Below are 14,625 nucleotides of genomic sequence, written 5' to 3'. Positions count from 1 at the left end.
TGTCATTTATCCCCTCAGCCACATTTCCACAAATGATGAGTGGGATTGCTCTATAAGTGGAGAGTTTGGAATCTGATTGATTGATTGATTGATTGCTTATGTGGACAGGTGTCTTTTATACAGATAACGAGCTGAGATTAGGAGCACTCCCTTTAATCCCTTAAGGACACATGACATGTGTGACATGTCATGATTCCCTTTTATTCCAGAAGTTTGGTCCTTAAGGGGTTAAGAGAGTGATCCTAATCTCAGCTTGTTACCTGTATAGAAGACACATGGGAGACAGAAATCTTACTGATTGATAGGGGATCAAATACTTATTTCACTCATTGAAATGCAAATCAATGTATAACTTTTTTGACATGCGTTTTTCTGGATTTTTTTTTTGTTTGTTTTGTTATTCTGTCTCTCACTGTTAAAATACACCTACCATTAAAATTATAGACTGATAATTTCTTTGTCAGTGGGCAAACATTCAAAATCAGCAGGGGACATGCATACACAAACAAACACACTGATGCACAGAGACACACACATTGACAAATCCAAACATACTGTCACAATGTGTATCTCGCTGTGTGCATTCCTGTGTGTGGCATTGTCTATCTGTTTAAGTGCCTGAAAGTGTGTGTCTGACAGAGAGTATGCTGTTGTGTGAATGTATGCCTTTATGAGCATGTGTCTAGGACCATATGTTTTTGGGGTAGCTGCTTTCTGTGTGCAGTGTGTATGGGGGCTGACTGTGGACTGTGTCCATTGTGTTATGGCAAAGCTGTTTCCTGACTGTATGATGAATGTATTCCGCTGACCTGACAAGTCATTCTGCCCTATGGGAACGTAGGCGGCCGCGAGGCCACAGTCAGAACGAGGCCTTAGGCAGCTGCCTAAATCGCCTAATTAGGGAGCCGCCTCCACAGAAGAGTGGAAAACAGGTGGGTCATTTACACAGTTTTAGGTGCACTATGATACCAGTGGGTACATTATACAGGTATATGTGATATTGGTGGATAAGCCATACAGTGATGGGTAGAGTAATATTGTTGAGCAAAGAGAATAGAGCACAGGCCTCAATGGAGTGCAGGTGAAAGAGTGCAAAAGAAGAGGAATGAATATTTTAATTGTAGAGAGTATAATCATAGCCTGATTACCCGGCAACCAAGAGACCGGAGCTCCAGCTTTGTGAGCTAGCAGGGAGATCAAGAGATTTTTCTGCATGGACCTGCGCTCCCTTACTTCACAGAGGGAGCGCTAACGTCTGTTATTATTTAGTTGTCTGGTTGAGAGGGGGCAGGGATTATTTATAATGGCCTTTAACTTGCATAACTAATCAGTGATAATATCTAATAGGCATCAAAACACCTTTGCTTTAATGAAGCAGTTTTGGTGTATAGCTCAATTGTCTGCTCAATTCTCTTCCATTTAGGAGTTAAATCACTTTGTTTATGCAGACCTAGGCACACCTCCCTGCATGTAATCCACACAGCCTTTCTGTAAAGGGAGATCTAAAGTTTACCCTTCCTTTATTGCACAGTCTGTTTAATTTATATTCATTATCATCTCCACTGTTAATAATAGACCTTGCAGGAACATCCTGCGTGTGATTAAAGTTCAATCTACAGAGCAAGGGATAAATACTTCTAAAGTAAGTAAACATCTGATTAAAAATTAAATCAATTTTTCATGCAGGTTGTGTGAGTCACAGCCAGGAATGGTGTGGCTAAAGCTGATAAACAGAAACAAAAGTGATTTAACTCCAAAGTAGCAGAGAATTGAGCAGGGAGACTGCAGTGTTGCTTTGTTAAGCTAAAGTTGTTATGTGACTATAGTGTCCCTTTAATACTTCTTTTTGTTTTTATAACAGGGAGTTTTTTTAGTGAAAGCTGTGCTCCTGGATCTGATGTCAATTCAAACCTGTGCAAGTTGTGTATCGGTGATCCTAAAAAAAAACTGGAAAATACAAAATGTTCTCCAAGTCCCAGAGAGGAATTCTATGGATATGAAGGGGCATTCAGGTATAATAAACCAGTCTGAAAAAATAAAACTTGTCATCTACTAAATTCACATTGTAGAAACTTGAGGAGAGTTGTATACAGATATAAATATGATCATTTAAGTCTCGGCACACAGTTTGATAGCTATATAAAATCATGTGTCAAGTAAAAACACATCAAGAAGAATGTTTCATTAGTTAACAGGTTATTGTGCCACATTGCACATAGCCTTTATCGCACAGCACACATTGATAGCACTTTCTGTATGCAGAGTATAGAACTTGACACAAAAATGACACAGAGCGTACATGTATCTTCTGATATGTAGCTTACATATCTTCTTCTTATACCAGATGCCTTGTTAAAGGTGGCGGTGATGTAGCTTTTGTGAAGGGCAGCACTGTACCGGACAACACAGATGGTAAGCAGATCTGTCAAAATGCATATGTACTAGAAAATGACCATACTCTTTCTGTTATCTTACAATTTATGGCATTGTCTAACCTTTCATTTAGAATCCTGGGTTGTGGGATAGTTACTATTGCACTATTAATATACTACAATAGAACTGACAGAGTTTAGGGTGGAATGTGAGCTAAAAAAAAACATGCTTCCGGACAGAATCTGTTACACAACCCTCCAGTTCAATATGATCCAATAGCCGTACTTGAAAATGTTAGGCTTCAAAAATACTGGTTCATTGGGAATTGATCAATCACATTTGAATCAATATTTACTTCTGAAACCTCTTTAAATTATACTAGCTAAAGAAAATCTGTAATAATTCTAATATATCCACATATGTGGCATAAAGATTAGGGTTAGAACACAGTACTTTCTAATTCAGTAATTGTTTTTTTGACAGGGACCCAAATGTTGTACATTAGTTTTGTAGTAATTTCTAAAATTAGCTCAGTTAACAATCTTTTGTTATTATATGTTATCCCCAAAAAAAATATTTCTTCATCACATTCTTCCCAGTGTCATATCGGGAGAGGCAGGACTGCTACAATAATTCAACTTATTATGAGTAGTTGCCTGGGGAAAGATAACTGTGAAGTGCCAGCTCAAACCAATGGACACTTGACTTGGGCACTTAAGAAATTTTCGTTGATGAAAAAAAAAATATTTTCATTAGAACCGAATTCCATCCACTAACATTTGTTTTCGAAAGTAATTTGAACATTATTTTCGTTTTGAAGTTCCCATTTGTTCATTCGGTGCGATTGGAATTTCACCATATCAATTGCACAGAGTCAAACCAAGATTCCCTACATACCAAATGTGCTCATTCATTCAATGCGCATTTGCTCGACCTGTATACCTGTAATACATGATGAGAGCAAGCCAATAGAGGGGGTCAAGAACCACTACTTAAATAAATGTAGTTTCATTACAAAGTTCTTGCATGACAACATTACATCAAAACAAATAATAGGTGAAAGTTTAAATTAAATAACTAATTATCATTCATTATCAAGCATCCCTAAGCATTATTATCATCAGCAAATAATCAAGTATAGGTAGACATAAAAGAATTGCAGATAATGCTGTTTGTTTTTTTCATTTGGGAAGACAGTAATTTAGTTTGTGCCTGAACTGTAAAACTTGCCCTGATATTTCAAAACCACCTTAAAGGGACACTATAGTCCCCAGTGCAACTACATGTATTCCTGACCATATAATGTTAACATGACAATCTAGCCCCCCAGGGCCCCTCATGCCTCCATAAATATAGTAAAAATCTTACTGTATTCAATCCAGAAGCTGTAAATCTGCATGGTGTTAGACTCAGGAAAAACAAGCAGTCTGCTGACATGTGATAGCCTGATCCAATCACAGTGCTTCCCCATAGGATTGGCTGAGACTAACAAGGAGGCAGATCAGGGGCAGAGCCAGCATGATTCAAACACAGCCCTGGCCAATCAGCATCTCCTCATAGAGATGAATTGAATTAATGAATCTCTATGAGGAAAGTTCGGTGTCTGCATGCAGAGGGAGGAGATACTGAATCACAGGATGCTTGTGCACAGCAGATCTGAGTGGATGTGCCTCCATCAACTTAGAAGTCCCTCTGGTTCACTCTGAGTGACTGCAACTGGAGGTGTTCCTAGCTTTCAATGTAATTACTGTATACAATGTTTACATGAGAAAGGCTGCAGGGAGCTATAGTTCTCACCTGAACAACCTCATTAAGCTGAAGTTGTTCAGGTGACTATAGTGTCCCTTTAAAGTACTGGGCAGGTGATCTATACCATCCATAATACTTTATCAATTGACTGTACTTGGAATACTTCACATACAGTTTTCATCAAGTTATATAGTTTGCCCCCCTTCCATGGAAGGGCTCGAATGGTGATATCAATTATCTCAGTCAGTTCTATGCTTCCCCATAGTAAAGCTTTGGGTGCCTAGTACTAATTTATGCTAAAGCACCTACAGTGGCTGTCAGAACAGCAATGTTGAATGATTGCAAGGTTAAAACAAGAGGGCCATGGTACCCAGACCACTTTATTGAGATGTAGTGGTTTGGTTGCCTTAGTGGGTCCCTGTATGAGAGAATAATGCATGACATGGAATACAAATGTGTTATCTTGTGTGGTTCACTCCTTATAGGCAAAAGCACTGCAGAGTGGACAAAGGGCCTAAAGTCAACAGATTATGAGCTATTGTGCCCTGATGGCACCCGTGCCCCAGTAAGCGATTACAAGAAATGCAATCTTGCTGAAGTTCCAGCTCATGCTGTTGTTACCAGACCAGAAAGGAGAAAAGATGTTAAAAGAATAGTGGATAATCAGCAGGTAAGAGGTAAAGCAAAGATGCTGTAAACTATGCAGGTTGTCAGCATCACGTTTAAAATGTATATCGAGGTATGTGGCAATTGTTTTTAAATTTTTGGTTGTATGCATTTACATAATTGTTATACCACTGGCACCACTGAGTGTGTGGTAACAGTACATAGACACACACAACTGCATTCAAATGCAAGTACAACAGACAAATATACCCCTACATTTACATACACATATTCTACACAAAAACCTGCTTGCATTTGAACACATAAAACTGATTGAAAATACAAGGATGGGTAAATGATAGATCTCCAGCTAGCAAGGAATTGTGGGAGATGTACAAAAAGTGGGAACCTACCCTTTAACCACCATTGAGCTTGAACAGGCCACTATCAAATGTTCTTGCAGACGGGGCCCTCTTTGAATTAGATACACCACTAGTGACCAGGGCCGGACTGAGAAGAAAATTCGGCCCGGGCATTTTTTTATTACAGCGGCCCACTAAAAAGGGGGCGGGGCCAGATAGGGTGTGTTTTGTCATCACCAATGACAAGCACGCCCCATCACAAAGTGAGCATGTTGGTTCAATGCTCTTCCAGGGTAGACCATGCGCAGAGCTCTGCTGAAGAGCTCTGGCATGAGAAAAAGACCCTGTATTTGTTCTGCACAGCGCAAGCAAATTTAATAACATGCTTGCACTGTGTTTGCTTGAAATTTGTCTCTGGTGTCTCCATAGTTGGGATACCAGGAGACAAAAATGCTAGGAAAGCATATTGTGCAGTGTGTGTGTGAGAGTGTGCGAGAGGAGTGCAGTGTGTGTGCGAGAGGAGTGCAGTGTGTGTGCGAGAGGAGTGCAGTGTGTGTGCGAGAGGAGTGCAGTGTGTGTGTGTGTGAGGGGTGTAGTGTGTGTGTGAGTGATGGGTGCTGTGTTTGCGTGAGGGTGCTATGTGGGTAAGGGTGCTGTGTGTGTGATCGGTGCAGTGTGTGTGTGCTGTGTGTGAGCGGGTGCTGTGTTTGCATCAGGGTGCTGTGTGTGTGTGCTGTGTGTGAGCGGGTGCTGTGTTTTCATTAGGGTGCTATGTGCGTGTGAGGGTGCTGTGAGTGTCAGGGGTGCAGTGCGTGTCAGGGGTGCAGTGTGTGTGTGTGTGTGTGTGCTGTGAGTGTCAGGGGTGCAGTGTGTGTGTGAGTGGTGTGAGTGTCACGGGTGCAGTGTGTGTGTGTGCTGAGTGTCAGGGGTGCAGTGTTTGTGTGTGTGTGTGTGTGTGCCGTGAGTGTCAGGGGTTCAGTGTGTGTGTGTGCTGTGAGTGTCAGGGGTGCAGTGTATGTGTGTGTGTCTGTGTGCTGTGAGTGTCAGGGGTTCAGTGTGTGTGTGCTGTAAGTGTCAGTGGTGCAGTGTGTGTGTGTGTGTGTGTGTGTGCTGTGAGTGTTAGGGGTGCAGTTTTGTGTGTGTGCTGTGTGTTAGGGGTGCAGTGTGTGTGCGTGTGCTGTGAGTGTCAGGGGTGCAGTGTGTGTGTGTGTGTGTGTGCTGTGAGTGTTAGGGGTGCAGTGTGTGTGTGTGTGTTGTGAGTGTTAGGGGTGCAGTGTGTGTGTGTGTGTGTGCTGTGAGTGTTAGGGGTGCAGTGTGTGTGTGTGTGTGTGTGCTGTAAGTGTTAGGGGAGCAGTGTGTGTGTAGTGTGAGTATTTTTTCATCCATGTTTATTGAAGGCACAGTAATCCAATATGATGTCTGCTGTGTTCTTCAACCATGGGTTGTAAAATGGCCTAGTTTTCTACATTTATTTTATTTAATTGACAAATATGTTACCTTTAATTGTATCTTTGTGTACACTGATAGACATTCACTGGCTTCTTTATAAAGTACGCTTGTTTCATAAAAAAAATTAATATTGCTTTAATGTAAAGGATGCAGACCAGTTTAAGAAGTTTAGCTGCCGATTGAGTTACACTGGTCTAAATGCTGGCAAAGATTAATGAGGCTTTTGGATTTAGTTTATTGCATATCCTCATACAGTCCAAAGATTGGTGTGCAATAAACAAGCATCCACTGAGTGTCAGCTCGGGGTAAGTGCACTTTTTAATGAGAGAGGAGAATGGCCAGTCTTGTTCATTATATCAATTTACAGATATTTATCAAACAGCATTTGATAGTATACAAATGGACTTTTCTGAGTGCACATTGATATTTGAAGCAGATAGGGGTGCAGTGTGAGTGTCAGGGATGCTGTGAGTGTGTTTGTGTGTTAGGGGTCTGTGAGGCTGCTGTGACCTGTATGATTATATCCCCCCTCCCTGCTTACCTTATGCCTGGGAGGGGGGATCCTGTTGCTGGCTTCCATCCCTGGTGGTCTTAGTGGTGAGTGAACTCTAGCCTGTGGGGCTAGAGTTCACTCTCGCGAGACCCGGAGCGTTGCCATGGCAACGCTCCGAATCTCGCGAGAGGAACCCGGCGGAGCTGCAAGTTAGAGCTCCGCCGGGTTCCTCTGCTGGCAGGCTGGCTCCCTCCTTCCCCCTATCCCCGCCGGCGGCGGCAATATCCTGCATGTGGGCCGGTGAGGGAGATCTTTGATCTCCCCACCGGCCCGCCAGGGACTACTGCAGGGCTGGCGCTCGGATAGAGCTGGCCCTGCAAAGACCGTCAGGGGAGATCCTGTGATCTCCCTGCCGGCCTCGGCCCATGGCCACCGCGGCCCGATGGCCAGTCCGGGCCTGCTAGTGACAGCAACAGGGAAGGTACTACCTTAAGGCAGCACAGGCCAGGGGGTTGCAAACCTCACTCCAGTTGGCCGGCCCGTACAGAGGTTGCTGTGTCCATTCAAGCACAGGACCAGAGTTGCCCCAGTATGGCACAACAACCTTGGGAATGAAAGGAGGAGGGATAATTGGGTGAGGTGGAGAATGGGCATGTGATAGCAAAAAGCTAAATCTGCCTATCCTTGATGATGTGCCATCAGTATTCTCCCCTATATAAGTCCTCCGGCCCACAGTGCAAACTGTTTTGAGTTCTGCTGCAAAATTTCAAAGTATACAATGATGTAGTTATCATTCCTGTATTCCTAGTTCTGACACTCTGAAATGTATGTGTATACTGTTACTGTAGTGGTCATGATGTCTGGAATTTTATGATTTGCCAGTTTTCATATTTCCTTTTGTGATGTAGTTTTGAGTTAAGGGGATATTTTGAGTGCATACATAGTTTTACATTTTGCATCAAATATGCCATTGATCCATAACATGGAAATTACTCAAGCACACTAACACTGCTTATTTCCTTATTGCTTACCATGTTTCTGTATTTACAGTCTCTCTATGGACGCAAAGGATCCGAAATAGACATGTTCCAGATGTTCGGTTCCTCATCAGGGTCAAATCTTATCTTTAAGGATGGCACGCAGTGCTTGATAGGATTTGATGACAAGACCACCATGAAAGATGTTCTTGGCGAGAGATATTACACAGCTGTGACAAACCTTAATAAATGCCCCTCAAAGTCAGGTAAACAATCAGAAAGCATCCTACGTTTTGAAACTGTATGTAAGAAATTATAACTCTATTACAAGGTGAAGGGAACACTATAGAGATATGAACACAAACATGTATTCCCGACCCTATAGAGTTAAACATACTATTGAGCCCCCTTGTCCCCCTGTAGTAAAATTCCCCTTATTTACAGCGCTGCATAGTTATTGATCTCAGCCAATCGCAATGCTTTCCGTAGGAAAGCACTGTATTGGCTGATATTGTAAATTCTGATCATCTCAGCCAAGGAGGTGGGCTGGGGCAGAGCCAAATGCTGGCCTGGCCAATGAACATCTCCTCATAAACCAATGCATCTCTATGGGGAAAGTTCACAGTCTCCATGCAAGCGTGGAGACCCTTAACATCAATTCTGCACAGTGTGCAGGAAGCACCTCCAGTAGCCATCTGAGGAGTGGCCAGTAGAGGTGTCTCTAGGCTGTAATATAAATATTGCCTTTTCTCTGAACAGGCAGGTTTTACAGCAAAAAGCCTGCAGAGACAGGCTATACTCACCAGAACAACTGCATTAAGCTGTAGACAGTTGTTCTGGTGACTACAGTGTCGCTTTAATTCTTTAGGGAATGAGGACAAATAAAAGAAATAAGTGTATGTAAAAGTTAGTTAGACAGACAGACAGACAGATATGAACTCTTAAATAAGACTATTGTTACCATTTTGTCATAAGTATAAACATATAAACATTGTATTAAATCACTAATAACACTATATAATGCAATACATCTTAATTTTCATTAGTTATAATTATTTATAGCTTTGCTGCACCGTCTGTCCTCCATGTCTTGGCTGGTTACATTTCTGCCTCCCATGGTCAGATAAAAAAGAACAAAATAACCCCTTTTCCAGTAGGTATGACTTTACAGGGCAACTAAATTCACCCATACAATTTTATCTCAAAAAAGTAGACTAGGTGCACTGGTCCTGGATATTTAACTGTTCAAGGTAAAACAGTGCCGGTTTTCAGCAATGTTTATCTTGAAGGGTAAAACCCACCTATAGTGGATGTTACACTGACAGCCTCTAGAGGCACTTCCACTATGTTGAACGAGTAAAACTTGGTCATGTGACGTGGCAGCTCATTGAAATTCATTGGATTCAAAGAGACAGAAAGCAGAACCCCTGTTGTAAGTGCTAACTAGGATAACCCCTGGATGATGGTCAAAACTGTTTGTAAGTATGTAAGTGACCCTACATTGTACATCAGAGACAGTTTTGTATATGACTACAAACTGAGTGACATTCTAGAGAGAAAGCGTCAGGTTACTCCTATGGAAAGAGGGGGGTAACCCCCAGAATAAGTTAATTATAAGACAAAGGTGGGAATACATGGGAGAACCATTTAGAAGGTAAACCCCTGGTGGCAAAGAGTAATCCAAATAATAAATAAATAAAACGTCACTTTTAATGTATTAAAGTATTCTAGGAACTCTTATCATGAATAAAATTAATATCCACGAAATAGGAAAAAGAAAATCCTAAAGAGGTTGAATAATCCTTAGGAGGACTATGATCAATGAATCTGGGTTCCAATTTTCTGTTTAACAAAACTATATCAAAAATAAAAATCTAAACTAATACAGTGATCCCAAAAATAATAATAAGTGTAACAAATCTATGTGATAAATATATACACAGGACAAAAAAAACCAACAACAAATATATACAAATAGAAAAAGATTAGTTGTCACACCATACAAAGGTATATGAAACCAAAATGTAACAAGATGTAAATGTTACATTAGTATCACATCATATTAGCCAGGAGTAGAGTCGTAAAATGTAACAGATAAGGAACAGAGCAGTGAACGTATCCTGCAGGTATATGGACACACTAAAACCCATTAATACTGTATTGGATAATTATATCATAACCATATTAATATACAGATAAAATACTTTTCAGAGATTGCATATGGTTAATTCTTACATATGTATCAGGATCCTGGTATATATAATTCTGGTGGGCTCATCTTGTCAGTGTCTTCTTATTCACTCTCTCCCGTAATATTTAACAGAGTTGTTTAAACCTACTAATTATAGATTTTATGAGTTTTCTAAACCAGGAAGTAGATCAAGGTTCACATGCCAAAATTTAATTTCTATAAATACGAATATCTTATTTATGAAAGGAAAATTCAGCTAAAAAAATATTGGTAAAACCAAAAAGGAATTTTAATTATTTATTTTTAAAAATGAGTCTTTACAGTATTTATGCCAAACACTAATATATAAAACCTCCAGGGATTCTCATGAAATTTACACCTGAGCATTATAAATAGACTTTTTTTTACAGTCAACATATATAGGGATCCAAGGTTTATATCACAAACTCTGCCACCAAGTAGAAGGGAATCAATTGTGAGTACATGCATATAAATGTACACATGGAGCAATGCTTACACACAAGGCGCACATTTCTAGATTCACCAGTGAACATTTTTGCCCCTTCTGAGAATAGTACGCATGCTGTTAGTTATCTGACTGACCAAACAATGCCCACATGAATAGGAATGATCATGTTGGCATAGCTATCATGTGGATACAATCGCTTGTCCAGGTTAACCCCTTAAGGACCAAACTTCTGGAACAATAGGGAATCATGACATGTCGCACATGTCATGTGTCCTTAAGGGGTTAAACAAGATGCTTAAAGTGCAGGCTGACGGTCTTAAAATGAAATTATCACGACAGGTTTACATGAGCATAAATCCCCTCCAAATGAACTAAACTCGTAATTTATCCCAGAGATACATAATATATTCAATGTAAAATATAGCTTTAAATTCACCTCACTTGGGATCTAGCACCACTATGCCCTCACCTTTACTGGTGTTACTCTTCTGTAACATGCACCTCTGGTCCACCTGCGCTCTGTCTGATCTCTTCTTTGACACTTCCTTATGCAGGACAAACTTCCTCTGTGCTAATAACGTGCTGGCTTCATTGCCTGTGTGCCAGTGTGTGAATGGAGTGATGTCAGTCACTCCATTCCCATACTCCCAATCTACTGCTGGCAGCAACCACAGTGCCTATAAAGAGCATTAAATTAAACCACCGTGGAGGAGGCCATGCCTCCTTAATGATGTTCGGGGACTTGGAGAGGTGAGCAGTACCAAGGGACCCTCAGCAAGGGAAATTTTTATGGCACACGGGGGGGGACGGGACCTATACAGAACTTAGGACAGGGACACTACATTGTTAGGAATACAGGTTTGTTTTAATAACAACCACACATAAAGTTCTAGTAAAAAACATAACAGAAAAGGAATGAAAAATTCTAAATTAAACACTATAAAGAAAGTTTTAATATAGGAAGTTTTACATAAACAACGTGATTTAGCTCTTAAATGGCAGGAAACAGAGTAGTGAGACTGCACAAGCATGATCAATACACCAATGCCACTTCATGAGCTAAAGTTGTTGTGGTACTTAGAGTGTGCCTTTAAGATAAGCAAAAAACATGTCCATTGTAGTGTGAATTTAATTTTGTAATGCTTTGGTTTTATGTCACAGGTGTGCTCCAGTGCTGTAAAGGAAATATTATGGTATAATAATTTTAATTCAATTATTATGTTTGTTTTTTGTTTTTTTACAGCGCTACTGTCTGCCTGCACTTTCCATAGTTGTTAAAGAGCTACAGCATTGAAGATCATTTAATCTAATATCCAACTCATTTACTTTTTCATTTCATTTTTCGTTTCTCTACAAAAAATAAATCTGTCGATCTAGTATTACATCATGTTTGCTTCTTATAATAAAAAATTAAATCTCTTGGATTTTGTTGGCTTAATCAATATTAAAACTAACCATTGCAGGTTGGGCAATGAACAAGTATTTAATATTTGGGATGTAATCATTGCAAAGTGTGAAGATAAGGTAAGCTAATCTATAAGTGATAAAGGTAACCAAGAGAAGGATTTAAAATGTAGATTGAGGAATGGGATACAGAAAGCAAGACAATCAATAGTTAATTCGTGAATTGTTTTTTTGTTTTTTGATTGAAGACAAGGTCATAAAATGTGTTTATGGTGAAACCTTGATAGGAAAGTTAAAATTTAAGGGGCCTTGTGAAGTGAATTGGAACACAGTGGGTTCTAACTATACCCACTCCCCCTCTCCACCCTTCCTCCCTCCCCAAAGTAAAATGTAGAATATTCAGGTTCTTCAGTATTCAGCTAAATGTTAAAAAAAAAATTCAAAATATCCGACAGATAAATCAATACAGGCATATGGGTGGAAACCAGACAGATCAAACTACTGGACAAGTTTTACTCCTGTAAAAATAGCACCTTGTCCCATTTCCACCACAGCTTAAAAACCTCTATCATGAGCTTTCAGAAAAAAATTACACTTAGCCATTAACACTCATCCTCTGTTTAAAGCCCTGACATGTTGGCTGGTATTTACAGATCTCTGTAACTAAGGTTTCAACTACATTAAGGAAATTTTGATCTAGCACACTCCCAATTGATCAAGAAACGAATTAAAGCTCACACGTTACATGGTACACACAGTTTAAACAGGCATATACCATCTCATCACAGCTGATGGTTACATAGCTGACTGACAGTTGTATGGCACTTGCTTACTTAAGCGGCACCTGTAACCATACCGCTTACTGGTTCATGGGTTCCAATTGATGCCTAGGCTGACTGAATTTAAAGGGAAACTATAATGCCAGGAAAAAAAAGTTATTTCTATATCTCCCTATAGTGCCCCCACCCTCCCCATGTTGAATAAGGGGTTAAAAACTGATTCTGTCACTTACCCCAGTCTAACACCGATGTCAGTCGCTCTTGCATTAGGGTTTTCCCCATAGGAAAGCATTATACAATGTTTTCCTATGGGGATTCAGGTGACGCTGGACATCCTCATGCATATCGTGAGGACGTCCAGCGTCAGTTAGGTGACCAAAAGTGACCTAATGACCCACAACATTCTTCTAATGGCTGTCAGGAGAGCTAACGTAAGTGTTGGTAGTGGAGGAGAGAAGCCTCGTTATCTCCAGCGAGCTGTAGTGGTTATGGTGTTTGGAGTGCTCCTTTAATAGAGAATATTGATAAAAAAGAAGCAAGACAATAATAACCTGAAAGTGAAACAGAGAGGGAAGAAAAAGAAAGGGTACAGAGAAGTGGTGGCTTGCCCTATCATTGCAGATGAGTGTGAATTACATTTTCTGTCAAGGAAAAGTTTACAAACAATTGTAATGCATATCAGTATTATTGAGTGACCTTGAGAGGAATTTAATGGAAATGAAAAATAAATGATAGATGATAAACAAAAGAGGGGCAAACAATAAAACAAATATTAAAAAAACAATAAATATATTAATGTACATAGGTGTCAATTTTTTTTAGAGAATAAAAAAAAAACTTTGCATAGAATAGAAGCAAGCATCAGTGAATATTAGTGGATTCCTTGTAATAACCAAGTAAAGTGAGGGATATATGTTTATCTGTGTTAGTATTGGACCCTTGAGCTGCAACCAGATTGCAGGTAGACTTTTATAACAACAAGTTCCCACCAACAGTACCATGCATCCTTGGTGTGCTATAGATACATTCACAGCGCAGCATCTATATCAGGCAGGTACATTTTAACACTTTTAGGTGAGTTGGGTATCAGTAGTGACACTGTCAGTACAAGTACAAATATAGAAATACATTGTGCAGAAGTGCTTCAGTCAGAGAGCTGTGTTTATATCTTAGAACATACATTAGTTCCGGAAAATAATTATATTGGGGAGTGAATATAGTTTAAAAAAAAAAAAAAAAAACAACAACCTGAAAATAGGAATAGGATAAGTATTTACAGACTGGAATTAAAAAGAGAAATGGGAGCAAAAGGAAAACATGCATATATTCCATTAGCCCCTTTTCATGCCACTAATTCAACATGTTAAATATCTCAAATTGAGGCTTCAGTCACCTTTCCACTGCTTCTGATTCTTCTAGTTCCTGGAGTCTGCAGGTATTATACCTGTATTATACAGAGAACAGCACTATACAGGGAGCCCTGACTGTCCCGGGATATTATACACAGAGGCCTCTATTATACAGAGAACAGCACTATACAGGGAGCCCTGACTGTCCCGGGAAATTATACACAGAGGACTCTATTATACAGAGAGCAGCACTATACAGGGAGCACTGACTGTCCTGGGATATTATACACACAGACCTGTATTATACAGAGAGCAGCACTATACAGGGAGCACTGACTGGCCCAGGATATTATACACACACAGACCTGTACTATACAGAAAGCAGCACTATAAGGGGGCACTGACTATTCTGGGATATTATACA

The 14,625-nt window shown here is 40.0% G+C and overlaps 1 protein-coding gene across 2 annotated transcripts in view; it reads left to right on the top strand.

Moving 5' to 3' along the window:
- TF (transferrin) overlaps positions 1-12,088 on the top strand; it is a 32,611-nt gene extending 20,523 nt beyond the window's left edge. For both annotated transcript variants that reach the window (XM_063442258.1, XM_063442257.1), the window contains exons 13-17: positions 1,862-2,012; positions 2,345-2,412; positions 4,608-4,792; positions 8,083-8,275; positions 11,913-12,088. In XM_063442258.1, the coding sequence (XP_063298328.1) occupies positions 1,862-2,012; positions 2,345-2,412; positions 4,608-4,792; positions 8,083-8,275; positions 11,913-11,947 (632 nt within the window). In that variant the 3' untranslated portion in view covers positions 11,948-12,088. The remainder of the gene's footprint in view (positions 1-1,861; positions 2,013-2,344; positions 2,413-4,607; positions 4,793-8,082; positions 8,276-11,912) is intronic.
- Positions 12,089-14,625: the final 2,537 nt, after the last annotated feature.

This window comes from Pelobates fuscus, chromosome 2 (assembly GCF_036172605.1).
Source record: "Pelobates fuscus isolate aPelFus1 chromosome 2, aPelFus1.pri, whole genome shotgun sequence".
Lineage (NCBI taxonomy): Eukaryota > Metazoa > Chordata > Amphibia > Anura > Pelobatidae > Pelobates > Pelobates fuscus.
Note: the sequence above shows the minus strand (reverse complement) of the source record. Positions and strands in the feature narration are given on the sequence as shown.